This window comes from Ascaphus truei, chromosome 10, assembly GCF_040206685.1.
Source record: "Ascaphus truei isolate aAscTru1 chromosome 10, aAscTru1.hap1, whole genome shotgun sequence".
Lineage (NCBI taxonomy): Eukaryota > Metazoa > Chordata > Amphibia > Anura > Ascaphidae > Ascaphus > Ascaphus truei.
In genome coordinates, this window is record NC_134492.1 from 4433198 (window position 1) to 4450942 (window position 17745).

Here is a 17745-nt window from a genome sequence, read left to right on the forward strand (position 1 = left end):
TTATGTAGTTCCCGCACATGTGTTCTGTATTCTTTGTCTAAATTGTAGGATCTATACAGCTCCTTTCTTATTAATTGTAACAAAGCCCTTATATCCTCACTACTAAGTCAGTAAGATGTTTTTAAATTGTTTACAGGTTTCTGTAGTATTGTGGGTTATAAATACCCTTCCACAATTTCCTTTTCCCTGAAATCGGGATTCCTTTCCCCAACTTTATGCGGAATATTCCACAAATGGTCTGTTTCTAATTATATTACTAAATGAATGTGCCAGATTTGCATCACTTTGAAATGAAGACCTTCATTTACCCAAACAGCTGCAGTAACGGGCGATGTCATCATGCACTCACATGCACACACAATACAGTCACATATGTGTAGCAGGAAGGGGAACGCTGTATATTGGAATGGTTGCTTAGTTCATTTTGGAAAATGCTAACCTACTCCGTAGCAGGGCTGCTGTGTTACAAGCCGCTTTGAAGCTGTGTAGATCTTAATAGAAACATTATTCTTATTAAAATTATATGAAGAATATATATATATATATATATATATATATATATCTCGTTGTAGGGGTAAAAGTTATTAACTACAATCTTTAAGTACTGAGGAAAAGGCAATTAAATTCTTTTTGACAGGAAAAATTCTGTATTTAAAAAGGAAGGTATTCTAATATGACAAGATTAGATGTCTTTAAGTTTTGCAATATCAAGAAATTTGAAGTAAGGAAGTGCGTTTTTGCCAACAATGCACTTAATGAGTTTTACCTCTACAACGACGACATACATATCTGGTTAACAACCTGATATACATTTCAACCACTTTTTTGGTTCAGCACAGTAGGTCAGTTATTTTTTTCATGATTCATTGCAAATGTGCTATTTGCATCAGCTGTATTGCAGGCAGACCATACATCATTTATTCTCCAATCTAAACGCTGTATCTTGACCTGAAATGATATGCATAAAACATATTGTAGTATGTTGCATAATGCGTTCAATGTTGAAGACGTGCAGCGTTTGTACACCTTGCAGCAGTCTACTTCACCTTTTGGAACAATACTTTATTGAATTTACAGATTTCTGAAGAGAAGGAAAAAGTATTGTCAAGTGAGTTGGCTCTTCAGCGGAAGTTGCAAGGTCTTGAAAGTGAACTGAAAAAGAAAAAGGCAGAGCAGAGACAGCTTGAAAGCACATTCAACTCTGTAAGTATGTAGAGTCCTAATTGTATTGTAGGTTCATTTATATCTTTCACCGGGTTATAATCTGGTACAATGTATACATTTTTTTATTCATTTTACCAATTAAATCTAGATGGCAGAATTCTTCAAAAGGAAACTTTCATATTTGCTTAATTGGTTTCCAGAACTGATACAATAACTGATGTGCTAGAGTTGGTTAGAAGTGTGGTGTGGTTTTACCAGCCATAGCAGTCAGGCACAAGAAGAATGATTCATAGTAATTATACAACAATAAATGACCCAATACTAGAAATAACATTGTAAATAACACCTGATGCGGATGGCAACACAAATCTTTACAGTATGTTTATGTGGTTCTTTAGATTTTAAATCCAAAGAGTAAATCTGATATTTAGGTGAATTTATAATAGTTTCTTGCCCATTTTCCAGGCTCTTTATTTTATTTTTTAACACCGTTGAAAACAAAAAATCCTTTTTGGCTCTAGCCGTTTTCTCTGAAAGTGCATATTGATTTAAGGCGCTGTTGAAAACTTCTGCTAATCTTATGCTACCTTGTTCAGTACACCGCAAGCCCTGCAGCATTAAAGGTGTTGGCAGACAACTGATTCAGCATTGTTTTGACAGTAAAACCAAGACAAAATGACTGACATCAGAAAAACATCTGAGTAGAGCATACGAAGGCCTAGGTTTACTAAACAATGATAATCCTTAGCACACAACAGGTTGCTTAAGGGCCTTGTTCTCTGAAAACCACCATTGACTTTGGAACTTTGTGAATAAGGGCTTAAAGCTGCAGTTCAGTCTTTTTTTTTTTTAATTCATTTTTTTACTTCAATAGTTTCATGTGGGCAATCTCTAATTACCTAAAGAACTGTATAGCTGCCAGTCAATTCGTTCTCCATGTATTGATCTGCGAAATTTGGTGACATCATTAGAGCTGGCATATGTTTTTCTTCTGCTTCTGTCAGTCAGTGGAAGCTCATGAATATTCATGAGCACTCCTGCACTGACATGTGCAAGAGGGAGGGCAGGGCTGACAAAGGGGTGTGCCAGGGCTTGTGACAGGACATGAAGGGACAGTGCCTTAGTAAATGGTTGTTAAAATAGAATACAAGAAAATTGGTCTTTCAAAGTTGTTGTTTTTTAAACAGAAAATGCTAAAAGTATTTTTTCTTACTACAGAACTGATTTATTAAAAAAAAAACACACATGCAGGATATTGACTGAACTGCAGCTTTAAGACTCAGCACAGTTTAGTTACTGGGTTTAAATTAAATGAAATAATGTTATTGTGGAATTAAGTGCTGTCAACACACACAGGGATATCAGGAATCGCAGGTCACAAACTAAAATCAATTAGATTTATATGATTGGTTTGATCAGGTTACTCATTATGTTTTGACTTTGAAGAATAATTTCTTCTTTGTTTGTTTAAATGGAGGTTCGGCAGTCCTGGTGTGACATGCACGTTTTTTCTTCATTGCCATAGAAAGTGTATGGAAGGATTTGTGGACATGATGGAAGAGGCGCAATAGTATGGCTTTCACTATAAATAAAACATGGAAAACAAAATGCAGCTCACACAAGCGGGTTAGTCACTTCTGTCTGGAGAGTACGTCTTTATATAGGTCTTCAGGCCATGCCACTAATCTGGGAAGTCGGCACACCTGGAGCTGAGCAATTAGTCTACAATAGCCAGGTACGCTGGGAATCCTAGCCTGCCCTGCTTGTAAACCAGAGTAACGACTTTCTTTCTCGTCACAGGACTGGTTTTTATTTTTATTTTACTCTTGATAAAATATTATTTGAATATGTATACAGTACTATATATGTATATACCTGAGATCAAGAGTAATACATAAAAATTACTGCTACTAATCTAGAACAATATAATTTGAGAAACAAAAAAATGAATTTATAATTTGTTGTGTTATTGGGAGGGCCTCATTGGGATTACTTTATTGGGAGGGCCTTATTGGGATTGCCTCATTTGGAGGGCCTTATTGGGATTGCCTCATTTTGAGGGCCTTATTGGGATTGCCTCATTTGGAGGGCCTTATTGGGAGGGCCTCATTGGGAGGGCCTTATTGGATGCTGGAGAAACATCTTTAGAAAGTGTGGTCCTTTTTTGTTTCAATACTTACCGATGCGGTTCTGCCTATTTTGTATTTATTTTCCCTATACTATAGGTATGAAGCAATGAGTTGCTTGAGTGTAACCATGTTCATTTCCGATCCACGGACCCGCTGCTTCCTGAGATACTTGCTTCCGTAGGGGCTGCCAGTAACATCCCTGGTTGAGTGATCAATATGGAGGCTTAAATCTCCCACGGCACGGGAGCCAATAGGAAGCCGTAACATCATCCATGAGATATCATTCCTATTGGCCCATGTGATGTGGGGAATTTAAACCTCCATGGAGGAGCGACAGCACCTACGGTAGGTAGGAAGCAGGGGGTCCCCGGAGCTGAAATTAACCCGGTCAAGCTCCAGAGACCCCCGACTTTCCACCTGGGTGTGGGAGAATTAACACGAAATGCAGCTTTAAACTCGAAAGTTTTTTATAAGGAAAAATACTCAGGCAATTATTTTGAATAATAATAATTAACAAGAACATACAAACCCAACCATTTTACACACACGTGAATACATGTTTTTGTTCCAATGGGCTGCTCCAGTCACTAACTGCTAAGAAAATAATTGCTGGTAAATTTGCTTGTAAGGAGCTATTCTGATCACTTAGGACATTTATAATGAAAAGAAATGCAACGTTCTGTATAAAGAAGTGAGGGCCTGAAACATCAACTTCTAAAAAGAGTCATGTGGAAGTCAATTTCTAAGCTCGGTGAGCAGTGATTCTCAAGCCTCTCCTGAGGAGCCTGTGACAAACTAGCCTTTTCCATTCATAGTAATGTATTATCAATGAATATCCAATGTATATGCAAATCAAGTTTGTTGCAGGTGCATTGGTTGTTTCTAAAACCTCGCCGGGCATGTGGTCTCAGGATGGATTTAAATGAAAAAACAAACACAGAAAAAACACGATGGGAAGCCTTTCACTTATTCATTATGGAGATTTCACAAGTTGTCCAAATATCCATGTGTGCTGTACCCTTTAAAGAAAAAGCATGCTATTCTAGTATATTGGGAACATAACATCTGCAGAAGTTGTTTGTTTTGGATAAAAGGCCTGAAAATGGATAAGAATTGCATTTAAATTGAAAGAATCTGATGTTTTGCTGTACCTAATTTATATTCCAGAATTTGTTGCTTTTTATTTTACACAAATGTGGTAGAAGATTTGCACTATCCCCAAAACTGCCACTTTTTATCCGAATACAAATCATTCATAAAAATGGAACATTTCAAAATATTCCTGTATGGGTAAAGCCATATATTCGTTGAGATAGACTTGTACAATGTATTTGACCAACAACGCATTACAATAGGGTGCAGGCCCACTCAAATGGAATTGAAGTCCACCTTTATATGTGTTTTAACACTGAGTGACATGTTCTTGTGTGCTGGTTATAAGAAAAACTACCTGACCTTGTCAGACAGGTCCAATGACAATGTAGGAAGCCCGAGAAGGGCTAATATACACCCCTGCATTCATATCCAGTCATGAAGACAGAGTGCATGTGATTTTAAAAACATTAGACTTATTTCTACTGTCTGTTTTCCTGCACATTCTTTTACAGATTTGAGACCACATTTGAGGAAATTCCATTAAATAGAGCCCAAAGTGGGAGGGCTTTTACTTTAAGAAGTAACTTATGCAGCAAAGCACAAGTTGAATTACCAATCAGTAGCAGATGTTCATATAAAATGCTTTGACATCAGAGCTTCGGTTTGTAGTGGAATCAACATGCCTGAAACCTTAAATAACTCAAACGAATAATGAGAAAAAGATCCTAGAAAGCGAACTGCGGTCTTTGTACATTGTGATGGGTTTAACTTGCTTAGATTTGCAATGTATTTAATGCCTAAACAGCATTGGCTGTAATAGAGTCTACTTTGCAGGATCTCCATTACTTTTATGTCCTTGTTAACAGCTTGAGGTCTTCTGCTGCATGACCTCATCATTCATATCTATGGGGATTGCTGTTTCCGAAGCTCCAGATTTTGTATCAAAAATGGAGACTGCTTAGTAAATATGGCCCACGGTCTGTTCAGTGTTCAACATATAGGCGCCTTACAACCCATTAATTTCAATAAGATGTTGCACTGCTTAGTAGGTCTGCGCCTATTTCAGTGTTTGCGTGTCACATATTGAAGTTCCCTATATTTGCAAATGAACCAGTCAATATTCAAACATTACTGGAATACGTTGTTGAAAGCCTTATCTTCATAACCAGGGTGTCTCCGTGCATAACAGCTGCCTGCATACTGTACATTGGGGCCCCATACTTATTTCACCAGTAGTCTGGTTGTTTTTTGTATGAATATGTTATTATTGTTTATTTGTAAAGCGCCCACATATTCCACAGCGCTGTATAATGGGGGTGCAGAGTTATGTATATGAAATATTCTGCCGCGCAGTATAATGGGGGGTACAGAGTTATGTATATTACATATTTCGCAGAGTGATACAATGGGGGTGCAGAGTTGTGTCTATTACATACAGGTGAGGGTAAACATGCACAAACAGATACACAGAGGTAATGAGGACCCTGCTCGTGAGAGTTTACAATCAGGAGGGAATGAGTGACAATGTTGAAACAAAAAGTTAAAGTGGCTGCTCATTGTAGGATGGAGTGTAGCCCTGGTTGGCATATGTCCCAAGCTGACAGCTGAATCCATTTAGGTTTGGTGGGACCGGACGCACAGCTAGTCCTAGTAGGGTGGGAGGGGAGATGGATGTTAGAAGTATGGCAAATAGGCTTCCTTGAAAAAAAATGAGATTTTTAGGGAGTTTTTAAATGTCTGAAACCTGACGGAGAGTCTGATGGTGCGTGGTAGGAAATCCCAGAGAGAGGGGGCAGCACGGGAGAAGTCTTGTAGGTGGGAGTGAGAGGAGGTAATAAGGTATGAGGAGAGGCGGATGTCGTGGGCAGAATGTAGGGGGCGTTTAGGTATGTATTTTGACGTGAAGGCGGAGATCTAGTTTTAAATGTTATTCTAGAGAATATAGGAAGCCAGTGGAGCAGTGAGTGACAGATGAATGGCTGGAGCGTTTTGGATGGATTGGAGTTGGGTTGGACAAGGGGTGGAATGGGACTTTTCACCACTGTAGTCACTCTGCAGTTCAGCCACAATGACAGTCAGCCGCCGGCCATTTTGCCAGTAAGTGATTCGCTTTGTCATTGGAGGTTAACTTTAGGGGGTTTATGGTAAGGGGTACAATTAGGAGATTGAGGGAAAAGGTTAGTATTTGGTTACATGAAGAGTGAGAAAGGGGCGTATCTTGGCAATATTTCGGAGGTGGAGGTGGCAGGACTTCACGCGGGACTGAATGTGAGGAGTGAAGGAGAGATCTGAGTCAAAGATGACTCCTACTCAGGTGGCTTGAGGTATTAGTGAGATTGTGGTGTTATTGACAGTGAAGGAGAGTGCACGTGTAGCGGTGGCAGCGGATGGTGAAAAGAGTATTGGTTCTGTTTTGGGCATGTTAAGCTTCAGGTAGCGGTGAGACATTCAGGAGAAGATTGAAGAGAGGCAGTTGGAGACACAGGAGGGTGAGGAAGAGGTCAGGGGAGGAGAGATACATGTCAGTGTCTTCTATGTATAGCTACTGAAAGAAAAAGATTGTATTAGTTCACAAACAAACTTGAAATAAAGCTATAGCAATGATGAGCCTTGCAGAATCATAAATCCCTCCATTCATGCTTCAGTATGTTAAGCGGGTATGCTGGACAGATGACCCGAGTGCTTCAAACTGCTGTTTCGGCTTCCTTATGGCATCTCTGCTTGTACGCTGTCCAGCAACGCATCTATTCACTCCGCCCCCTCTAGCTGAGGATGTGATGTATGTGTCTCGCCCAGACCTGCATTCAAAACCTCTATCGGATGTGCTCTCCGTACGCTTATCAAGCGGACTTCGGATCGACTCTGGTCGGCTTTCTGTTGCCTTCTTCCTTCCAATGCATTTCGCCAATGAAATTGGCTTCTCACGGCAAGATCATGATTTTAAAAATGATTTAAAAATACAAATCCTCAAAGGAGTGTTTTAAAAAACTCAAGAACGGAAAACATTTTTGCTCAAAATGATGCTTTTTTTTTTTACACTAAAAAGAGGACTTAATACTGATATGGGGTTTCTTACACACCATTACTTGCTACCAAAATGCACAGATATAGCAAGACTGGCTGTCCTTGGCATCATGGTCAAACCAGCTAAAGTCAGTGGTGCCGGGAACAGTGCGGGATCAAGCTGCAGAGGTCCGTGCTTTTGAATGGAACCCCCCCTGCAGCCTTAATCCTTTGGTGCCACAAGCGGGCATGGCACTGAACACAGCAAGTCTTGCTACATCTTCAGAGAAGGAACCTGATTCCATATCTTAACTGGACTAACCCGTCTATTTCTTCTTAATTACAGACCATCAGAATTGTTTGTAATGTTTCACCCTGCCTCTGTTAATTTTATAATGTAACCCCTTCGCCCCCCACCCTCACACTGCTGATGGATGGATGGCCCTACATGCTCTCCACATTTCTCACTCTCTTCCATCCCTGTATTACCCTCCCTGTATATTTTCTATTCCCTCAGCCATTCATTCTCTAGCTCCTCTGCCTTAGATTGTTATTCACTTCTGTGTTAAACTCCTGGAATCTCTGTAACTCGGTATCGCTGCCCTGAGGGAGGGAGGAGAACTCGCAAAATCTTGTCCGAAAATATCAATTGTTAGTCCAAATAAAAAAAAGGTATCGCCTAATACTGAAGTACTTATTTATCGTAACTGTACTAACATGGCTATTTCTATTTCATTTATGTGTTAGCCTAGAAACTCCCAATTACCTGGTTCCGTGTACTGGGCATGAGCTTTGTAAATTGTCAATATACACATAGAAAAATGGAGTATGTATGTATTATGTTCTATTCATTTGCTATCTGTTCAGTTTTTAAAAACACGTTAATACTGCATTTTTTCCCCTTTTAGTTTGAGAAGAACAATGATCTTCGTTTGGAGGAATTAAAGCACAGTCTAGAAAAAACAGAGCACAAGAACCAGAGCATCCAGAATTACGTGCAGTTTTTGAAAACATCTTATTCTGCAATGTTTGGCTAAAGCAAATGTTTTTATTTTTGTTTTTTTTAATAAACTAATAAGATGATAAAAATATTTTTATTGGTGAAGTATACTGTATGGTACAGGAATAGAACAATAGGAGTCTTGTGCCATTTCACAAACCTATCACTCTTTCAAAAACCACTGGCAATGAATTATAAAGTATATGTATCCTTTCATTTGTAATACATTTCTGGGGGAAGTTCATATGTAAGATGTGGTTTTAATTATAAATGTCATTAGAAATTTTAACATGGGCCATTAAGAAACCTGTTCCTCACTCCATGTACATAACATGTAGTTTTAGAAGGGAATTAAGAAATGAAGGGTAGCAATGTGTCTTGCTCCTGAAGGTAGTTGGACTACTCCTATTAAGAAACGAAGCGTTGCACTCAATCTTGTTTCATACAATCTGGCTTTTTGGTCTTCTCAGAGGATCTTTGACAAAACCAAAACCAAAGAACTTTGCAGTCGCAGATGCATTTAATCTGAACCCCTTCAGTGTACATCTGCGTTTCCCCAAAGGCAGGTGCCTGATGGGGCTCCCCAAGAGCTGCTCCCCTCTGCACAGGACCAGCGTGCTAAGGGTCAACATTTGCTGGTACTTTGCGGAACGTCAACCCCACCCACTGGAATGTTAATGAGCCAAGAGGCCAAAGAACTTTGTATTTTGTAAATATGTCTGGCTTTAACCCTAACCCTACTTACTATGTATCAATATGTGTTTACTTGACACCAATGTTTCTACCACAATTGTACTGCACCTTAATATTGAACCAAATATTTATAATGAATACAAATATTTGGTTCCATTTAATATCGGTGTTTAGATATTTTTGGATACATGAGCTGTAATAATAGTTTTTAAAGCAGCAGCGGTCCTTTTCTTCCGTGTAGTAAAACAAAAAAGTAGTGGTCGGTAGTATACCTTTTTATTGGACCAGCAAGTCGTTGATCTCTTACAAGTTTAGAACTTCTTAGGGTCCTTTGGAAAAGCAACAAAGAAGTTCTTTTTGAGAGACTGCTCATGTAGTCTACGTTTATGGTGGCTATCTGTAGACCTAGCATGTAATACAAGGGGGCTTTGTCTCTATAAAAAGGAGATCAAGGTAATAAACAAGCAACTGTTATTTATAGGGCGGGTGGTTGGAAAGTAAGCAGTGTTGTGAACATATCATAATATTCAGCTTTGAATTTCAATTTTTTTTAGCTTGGTAGTTGGAACGAATTAGAGATTGTTTTGTATGAGTGACGGCCATTTATCCACAACTTGATGACACACTTGAATTCCCCGGCTCCTGATCTTTCAAACTAACAAATACACAATACAACTTTATTTGAGATTTGTAAATGTATCTTTTTTTGGCATGTTGAAAAGTGATATATGGAAGTGCTGCAGTGATCGTTTAAGGAACATATGCAAGAATCTTGCATCAATTATACAAAGTGAAGATACCAATGATCATTATTGTTATGAACGTTTTCTCCAGCTATACTCAAACAATTGGAAGATAGAGAAATTAAAGACAACCAAATAACTGAACCGCCTATGATTTGCAGACGTTGCTGTTTTTGCCCAAGCTCAGTAGACTTTTTTTCCCCCAACAAAAAGGATGATGCAAATAAGATTTGTTTATGAATCTCAACAAGTCCACAGTGATCATCAGCAACTGGAATAAAAGGAAAGTCAAATAAGTTCAATTGGATGACAACCAATACATCTTGCAAGTACCAATATGTGTGAGATATAACAGCACAGTGAGTGTGTGCGCGTGTGCGCGCTCAACGGGCCAACGCGATCACAACCACAACGCTCACTTTGTCATGTATTCTATACGCATTTATCCACTACTGCCTTAAATACTTTTCCCAATAATGTTCCAAGCTTTTTATTTTCTCTTATTTTTTTTTTACTTTTGGATTTATATTACATTGCCCTGTGCTGTTTTTTGTTGTGGTAAATCAGTCATGCTCTTGGGAATGTTTTGTTTTAGGGCACCCATTACTTCATAATATAATCCATACACATCCCTTAGTAATGAGTATGGGACCTAATGTTTTCTTGCTATAGGTTTTTGTTTTTAAACCGGGTAATCTAATCTCCTCTGTTAATTTTCAAATGATAAATGTTACTGACATTTTTGGTTAATTATTTAATTTTGACACTGGATTATGACATCCAATGGTAATTAAAAAATTTTTTATATGGCTCTTCAGGGAACTACTCAACATTAATGTGGGTCCACAAAATAGGCCTTGAGAGAAGGCATTAGCATATGGGAGGATCCACCCAAATCTCTAGTGTTCTGTTAGATTCTGATGCAGTCCCATGTAGGACCAAAGGGAACAGATGGGAGTATCTTACTTATTTTTATTTTTTTCTAACGCTCACCAGTAAACTCGGTACTAGAACCTATATAGGAACTTAGGGAGGACACCCATCCCAGACCTACAACCGGGACCTACCGAAAGTATACATCGTGTATGTATGTATGTATATCTTTATTTATATAGTGCCAAGAGTGTACTCGGTGCTTCACAAAGAATACAGTACAGGGAATTATAATACAATAAGCACAGCAAAATCAGACAATAGGAAAGGAAATCCCTGACCTGAAGAGCTTACAATCTAATTTGTATGATGGGAGACTTACAGAGACAGCAGGTGAGGGAATAAGTGCTGTAGATGGCAGTGCTTGAGCACAATGGATGGTAGGAGTAACTGTGGGTGTGGGGCAATAGCCATTGGTGCAGGGTATTGGGATGCTTGATTTGTGAGGCGAGTTTTAAGGTTAGTCAGTATTAAATCAGATAGGTTAACACCATTAGCAGGGGAAGAGGTGGCAGGGAGGTGTGGGAGAGAGCAGGTGTGTATATGGGTTCAGGATTAGGAGAGATCCCCAGCAGCAGGAAGGAGAAAGTAGAGGGTGTGAATAGAGTATTTGTGGGGTGCTTTTTATTGAGGGGTAAAGAAGATGTTGGGAAAGAGGTGTATAAATAGTGCAGTGTATGGGCACAGTCATAGGTGGAAGGGAGGGAGATGAAGAAATGTGGATAGGAGGGGGGAGTGTGGAAGTTGGAGAAAACAGAAATGCTTACAAAGGAGTGAGGAAACAGTAACTGGAAAAATCAATAGGGAGGGCATTGTAGGATAGGAAGAGTACAAATTCTCAGAGCATTTAGATCTCACAGCTGCAAAGTTGTGTGTTGTTGTGGTGCAGTGTCCAGATCTTCATGTATTCTTTACCCCCAATTCTATCTCCAATATTAACTCCACAGACACTTTATATGTGACACTTCAGATGGTTACACAGCCTTATGGCACGTATTTGTTTAATGGTAAATTAAGGTTTGGGAGTTGTTCCTATATTCTGCCATTTGTCCTAATTGCTTCTCTGGAAGAAATGACACTAATTATATTTTCAGGGGGATGGAAGAAACAAGATGAACAATAATCCAACTTCTTGTAGTGCTGAAGGAGTAGTTCACTGGTAAGTGCCTGTACCAGCTGAGCTTGGGCAAATTACCACATCTCCCTGTGGGCAGGAACTCGCTGTGCCTGCAAATTTCTATGTACAGTGATGTGTACATTAACAGGGCTATATAAGTTAAATATTATTATAAATATAAATGCAAACTTCAATAATGAAGTGACTATGCTTGCATGACCTTTTTAGTGCCAATTGCCAATAATTCACCCATGACATCACTGCCAATAGTTCATTGTGTAGGACTTTATCATTAATGTTATACATGGGAACAGAAACAGGCAGCTGGAACAAATGAGTGACAGTTGGTGCCGGGGTCTTAAGACCTCAGGGGGCACAAATGTTTGGCAGGAAACGCAAGAACCATAAGTGTAGGTCCACTGAAGTCTGTCTTTAGAGAACCATAGTTAAAGGTAAGGAACTTCCTTTAACATGCAACTATCTTAATGTTCTCTGTAGAGAGGCTTTATTAAAGATGTGTTTAATTATAGCAATTTACTGCTCTTAGAGAAATTCTAATTTAAACAGATGGGATATTCTTTAGAACTTTTCAAATGAAAGCACATGTTGAGATGTCAGTACTTCAAAAAAAAAGTTTGTATACAAATATAAATTGGGAACAGCATTATCGTTCTATTGATTTTCTTTTTAATTTATACCAAACGCCTTAAATATAATACATATAAATACAAACCGTGCTTTTGTTGTATTAATTAAAGTTAAATGTGCATTTTACCGCTTGCCGCCTTTTAATGTGATTATTTTAGAGTAATTATATGGTGGGAATAACTTGTGCACCTTGGCAGGCTGGCTACATCCGTGCAAATGGAATCCAAATAAAATGATTGCAATCCTTTCTTTTTCCCCAGGAGCCAGGAAACTAAGACCGGGGATTCACTAAAGGTAGTTATTTACTAAAGGCATATCGCCAGAAGAGGAAATAAGCTTTTTACTGGTGCAATTTTTTTGCCAAATTGGAATATTTTTGTATTCAGCACCTGCACATGAGAATTTTAATGGGTAAATATTGCAAAATTACTTATTCACTAAAGTCTGATACCTGGTGATATCGAGCTACCTCCAGAAAATACAGCCCGTTTGTATCCCCTCCCCCAGGTGACATTAGGTCTATTGTGACTGTATATTTGACTATTATATGATTAGTCAAGTTAATATCAGGCAACCTAGAGTATTGATAAACATTTTATTACACTTTACCAGATTAAGCCTTTAGTAGCACAAGTGGCCGACGAGGCTTGGCAACCCAACTGCATTTCTTTTTTTTAAACAATAGAAACAGAAAAGATTTCACTGGTTTGTGAGTATAACCACTGGAGATTACACTAATTTATCCTGTTTTGTTTTGATATACTACTCAATGTCAATTTCTCCCTCTCTCCCTGGTACCTGTCCTCTGGCTCCCCTGGTTTTTGGACTCTAGCTGACTTGGTTGTTTTCACTTATTGACACATCTGTAATTTTTGCACGTGCCTCCTGTATTGGGATTCACATTTAATCACGTATACTGTATACTCACGTTTTGAGCGTCTGATCCTTTTGTGCAACGTATGAAGAAACCTGAAACGACTTCTGTACCGTTAGGGCCCACTAATAGGAAATCATTGAGCTAATGATTCATAAGAGAGTAACCTGATTCCCTTCTCACCACCCACTCCAAAAATGTGGCAAATAACTTAAAATAAGCACATTAAATTGAAGATCCCACTGGACTGCAAAATAATAACTATTTCAAGTGACAACCCAGTAAATGATGACATGAAGGATGAAGAGGAAAAGGTCGGAATGCTAATTCTATGTCTGTCTTGCTAATCATGCCCCCTGACTACACTCCCTCCCCAAGTCTATGGCATCATCAAATGAAGTGTTCGAAACCCTGCACAGGGCCTTGCCAATATTGCTGTTCATAAACACTCCAACTGGAACAGAGAAGTGATAAATGAATCGGTAAGAACCGTGGACTTTTTTAGCCATCACCCCCCAGAGAAGAAACTCTTAGATGAGGCATTGGCAGAAAGGAAAATGGGACCTCCCTTCCCAACCTTATTATTTATTTTATTTCTTTATAATAATGTTTTACTAGGAAGTAATACATTGAGAGTTACCTCTCATTTTCACGTATGTCCTGGGCATAGAGTTAAGATGACAAATAATATATGGTTACAACTACATAGTTACATAAGTGAACAGGGTATACATTATATACAAGACATTGCATGCACAATAAGAGATAATATATTATAGGCGTATGTAAAACTTACAGACCAGATTAAAATGTGACAGCTTTAGTTTTGAAAGAACTTAGACTGGTGGTGGATGTTAGTCTCCAGTAGATTGTTCCAGTTTTGGGGTGCACGGTAAGAGAAGGAGGAGCGGCCGCATACTTTGTTGAACCTTGGGACCATGAACAGTCTTTTGGAGTCAGATCTCAGATGATAAGTGCTGCATGTGGTAGGGTTGGGGAGCTTGTTCAGATAGCTGGGTAGCTTGCACAGAAAGTATTTGAAGGCAAGACAGGAAAGATGAACTTTGCTCCTAGATTCAAGTGATGACAAATCTAGTTCTTTGAGCATGTCACAGTGATGTGTGCTTTAGTTGCATTGGAGAACAAAACAACATATTGAATTGTAGAGGGTTTCAAGTTTGCTAAGGTGGGTTTGAGGTGCCGAGCCGTATACTATGTCCCCATAGTCGATAATTGACATTAGCATCTGGTGTGCGATACGCTTTCTGACAAGCAGACTTAGAGAGGATTTGTTCCTGTAAAGTACACCTAGTTTGGCATAGGTTTTAGATGTCAGGGTATCAATGTGCATCCCGAATGTTAAATGAGAGTCAAACCATATGCCCAAGTATTTAAAACTAGTAACAGGAGTTAGGGTGGTTTTAGCGTTGGTTCTGAGCTGGAGCTCGGTCATTGGAAGCTTTAGGAATTTAGCCTTAGTCCCAATACCATTGTTACAGTCTTGTCAGTGTTTAAAAACAGTTTGTTTTGGGAAATCCAATTTCAAGTCTCAAAAAGTCAGACTGAAGTATGTGTTCAAGGTCGGAGAGGCTATGGCTGTGTGCATATAAGATTGTGTCATCTGCATACATGTGTATTGAGGCTCCCTTACAAGCTGTAGGAAGATCATTGATGAACACTGAGAAGAGTAGGGGCCCCAGAACAGAGCCTTGTGGGACACCACAGGTGATATCCAAGGGGTTGGAGTTAGTGCCCGAGATAAACACATGTTGGGATCTACCTGATAGGTAGGAATGAAACCAGTTTAAAGCATGCTTCCCTATTCCAGAGCACTGGAGTTTGTTAAGCAAGATAACATGATCAACAGTATTAAAAGCCTTTGCAACATCTAGGAATATTGCACCAGTGAGTTGTCCCTGTTCCATTCCACACTGGATTTCATTGCAAACTTTTAGCAGGGTAGTTACGGTGGAGTGTTTGGGGCGAAAGCCAGATTGGAGTTGGCTAGGGAAATTTGTCTTGGTATATTAATCACTTAATTGGGAATGAACACATGTTTCCATGATTTTGGATAGTATTGGGAGAAAAGAGATTGGCCTGTAGTTTGAGACAGTGTTTTTGTCCCCACTTTTGAAGATTGGGACAACTCTGGCAGTTTCCATGTCCTAGGGATATGGCCTGCAGACAGAATAGAGTTGAGTATGGAAGCAATTGGTTTAGCAATGGCTGGGGCACCAAGTCTTAGGAACTTAGATTGCAGTAAGTCAGGTCCACATTGGCTGCTTAGTTTTAGTTTGAGGAGCGCTTGTATAATCTCCTCTTCAGATACTGGGACAAATTGAAAATTGTGAGCAGTGTTGGGAGAGGGTGGGGCTATAGGGGTACTCTCAGAATGAGAACAGAGTTTTAAGAACTCGGGTTTGAAATAATAATAATTTTACAACGGATTAAATTGTTTAACGAACTTGCCAACTTTAAAGGAAAAAATGTGAATAAGAAAACCTGCCCCACGCCTTCTGTCAAAAGCTCTGCTGACCTTCTATTTTGATACATTTGTATCCGTGGCAGCATTGCGCTATAACCCAATGGTGTCTTCCCCTTGACCACATCATGAATGCCAGGCCTGAGAAAAGCACCCTTTTCCAAGCATCTGATATCTGAGTGCACCCTACTGCAGTGAGAGCATTTGGCCTGCCGTTTGTAAAAACATTTGTTGAACAACCAACAAAAGCCCCCTTTCTGGCCCACCAGCCCTCCAGGGTGTAATTGAGCACTGGTGACTGACAAAAAGGGTGAGGCTATCTAAAGTACCACGGTGGAAAGCCAAAGATCTACATCTTTCATAGCCTAAATCAGTGGTAGATAGCATTATATCTCAGAAGGTGCGCACATATATGGTGCATAGTCAAAAGGGGAGTTGAGAAGCCTTGGGTAGAAGCTACTCCCACCCTCCCTATCAGATTCTTAATGCCGATACACTGATGAAAACTCTCCCACTCCTCTCATTACAATGGAAAATAGTGATTAGCACTTTAGTCATTAGGCAGCTGAAGGAGCGGGAAGAAGCTATGATCGACACCGGCAACATCTCCCCAACCTCTACGCTGGGGAGAGAGGACAAGTGGGCTGCTGGAGTGGCTATGGGTTAGGGTCTGCAGGTGAAGCAAGCAAGGGCCTTATACGATGCCTGTTGCCCACCAATGCCCTTAATTAAACCCGTATGCACAGACGTCTTTTGGGTAAACAGTTAATCATATCAGAACCATGCATGGCCCCCATAAACCCTGCATGGCCCCCATAAACCCTGCATGGCCCCCATAAACCCTGCATGGCCCCCATAAACCATGCATGGCCCCCATAAACCATGCATGGCCCCCATAAACCATGCATGGCCCCCATAAACCCTGCATGGCCCCCATAAACCCTGCATGGCCCCCATAAACCCTGCATGGCCCCCATAAACCCTGCATGCCTCAAATATGATGCCAAGATGCGTAAATAGGGGTAACACAATAACACTTGCTAGAATGAAATAGGTCTGAATCCACTTATTAAATGTTCTAGGTATTAACCTCTTCCTCTCCTCATTCCTCCAGAGTCTCACATCTTTTTGAATAGGTAATAAGGACATTAAATCAGAGTAATCCTCCTTCCATGTTTCTTCTGTGATTGAAATTGGGGCTCGTAGAACAAAAAAATGTATCTCTGTAACTTAGCTCACCAGCTACCACGGGCCCCTCACCCAGCTACCACAGGCCCCCCGCCCAGCTACCACAGGCCCCCCGTCCAGCTACCACGGGCCCCCCCGTCCAGCTACCACGGGCCCCTCACCCAGCTACCACAGGCCCCCCGCCCAGCTACCACAGGCCCCCCGTCCAGCTACCACGGGCCCCTCACCCAGCTACCACGGGCCCCCCGCCCAGCTACCACGGGCCCCCCGCCCAGCTACCACGGCCCCCCCGCCCAGCTACCACGGCCCCCCCGCCCAGCTACCACGGGCCCCTCGCCCAGCTACCACGGGCCCCTCGCCCAGCTACCACGGGCCCCCCGTCCAGCTACCACGGGCCCCTCGCCCAACTACCACGGGTCCCTCACCCAGCTACCACGGGCCCATTGCACAGCTACCACGGGCCCCCCGTCCAGCTACCACGGGCCCCTCGCCCAGCTACCACGGGCCCCTCGCCCAGCTACCACGGGCCCCTCGCCCAGCTACCACGGGCCCCCCGTCCAGCTACCACGGGCCCCTCGCCCAACTACCACGGGTCCCTCACCCAGCTACCACGGGCCCCTCGCCCAGCTACCACGGGCCCCTCGCCCAGCTACCACGGGCCCCCCGTCCAGCTACC

At 40.9% G+C, this 17745-nt stretch overlaps 1 protein-coding gene across 6 annotated transcripts in view; it reads left to right on the top strand.

The window, feature by feature from the left end:
• ODF2L (outer dense fiber of sperm tails 2 like) overlaps positions 1–8482 on the top strand; it is a 50193-nt gene extending 41711 nt beyond the window's left edge. For 5 of the 6 annotated variants that reach the window (XM_075615622.1, XM_075615626.1, XM_075615625.1 and 2 more), the window contains 2 exons: positions 1078–1203; positions 8300–8482. In XM_075615622.1, the coding sequence (XP_075471737.1) occupies positions 1078–1203; positions 8300–8428 (255 nt within the window). In that variant the 3' untranslated portion in view covers positions 8429–8482. Of the gene's footprint in view, positions 1–1077; positions 1204–2689; positions 3053–8299 lie in introns of those variants that run through there. The other variant, XM_075615624.1, reaches the window with a different exon arrangement.
• The last annotated feature ends 9263 nt before the right edge of the window (positions 8483–17745 follow it).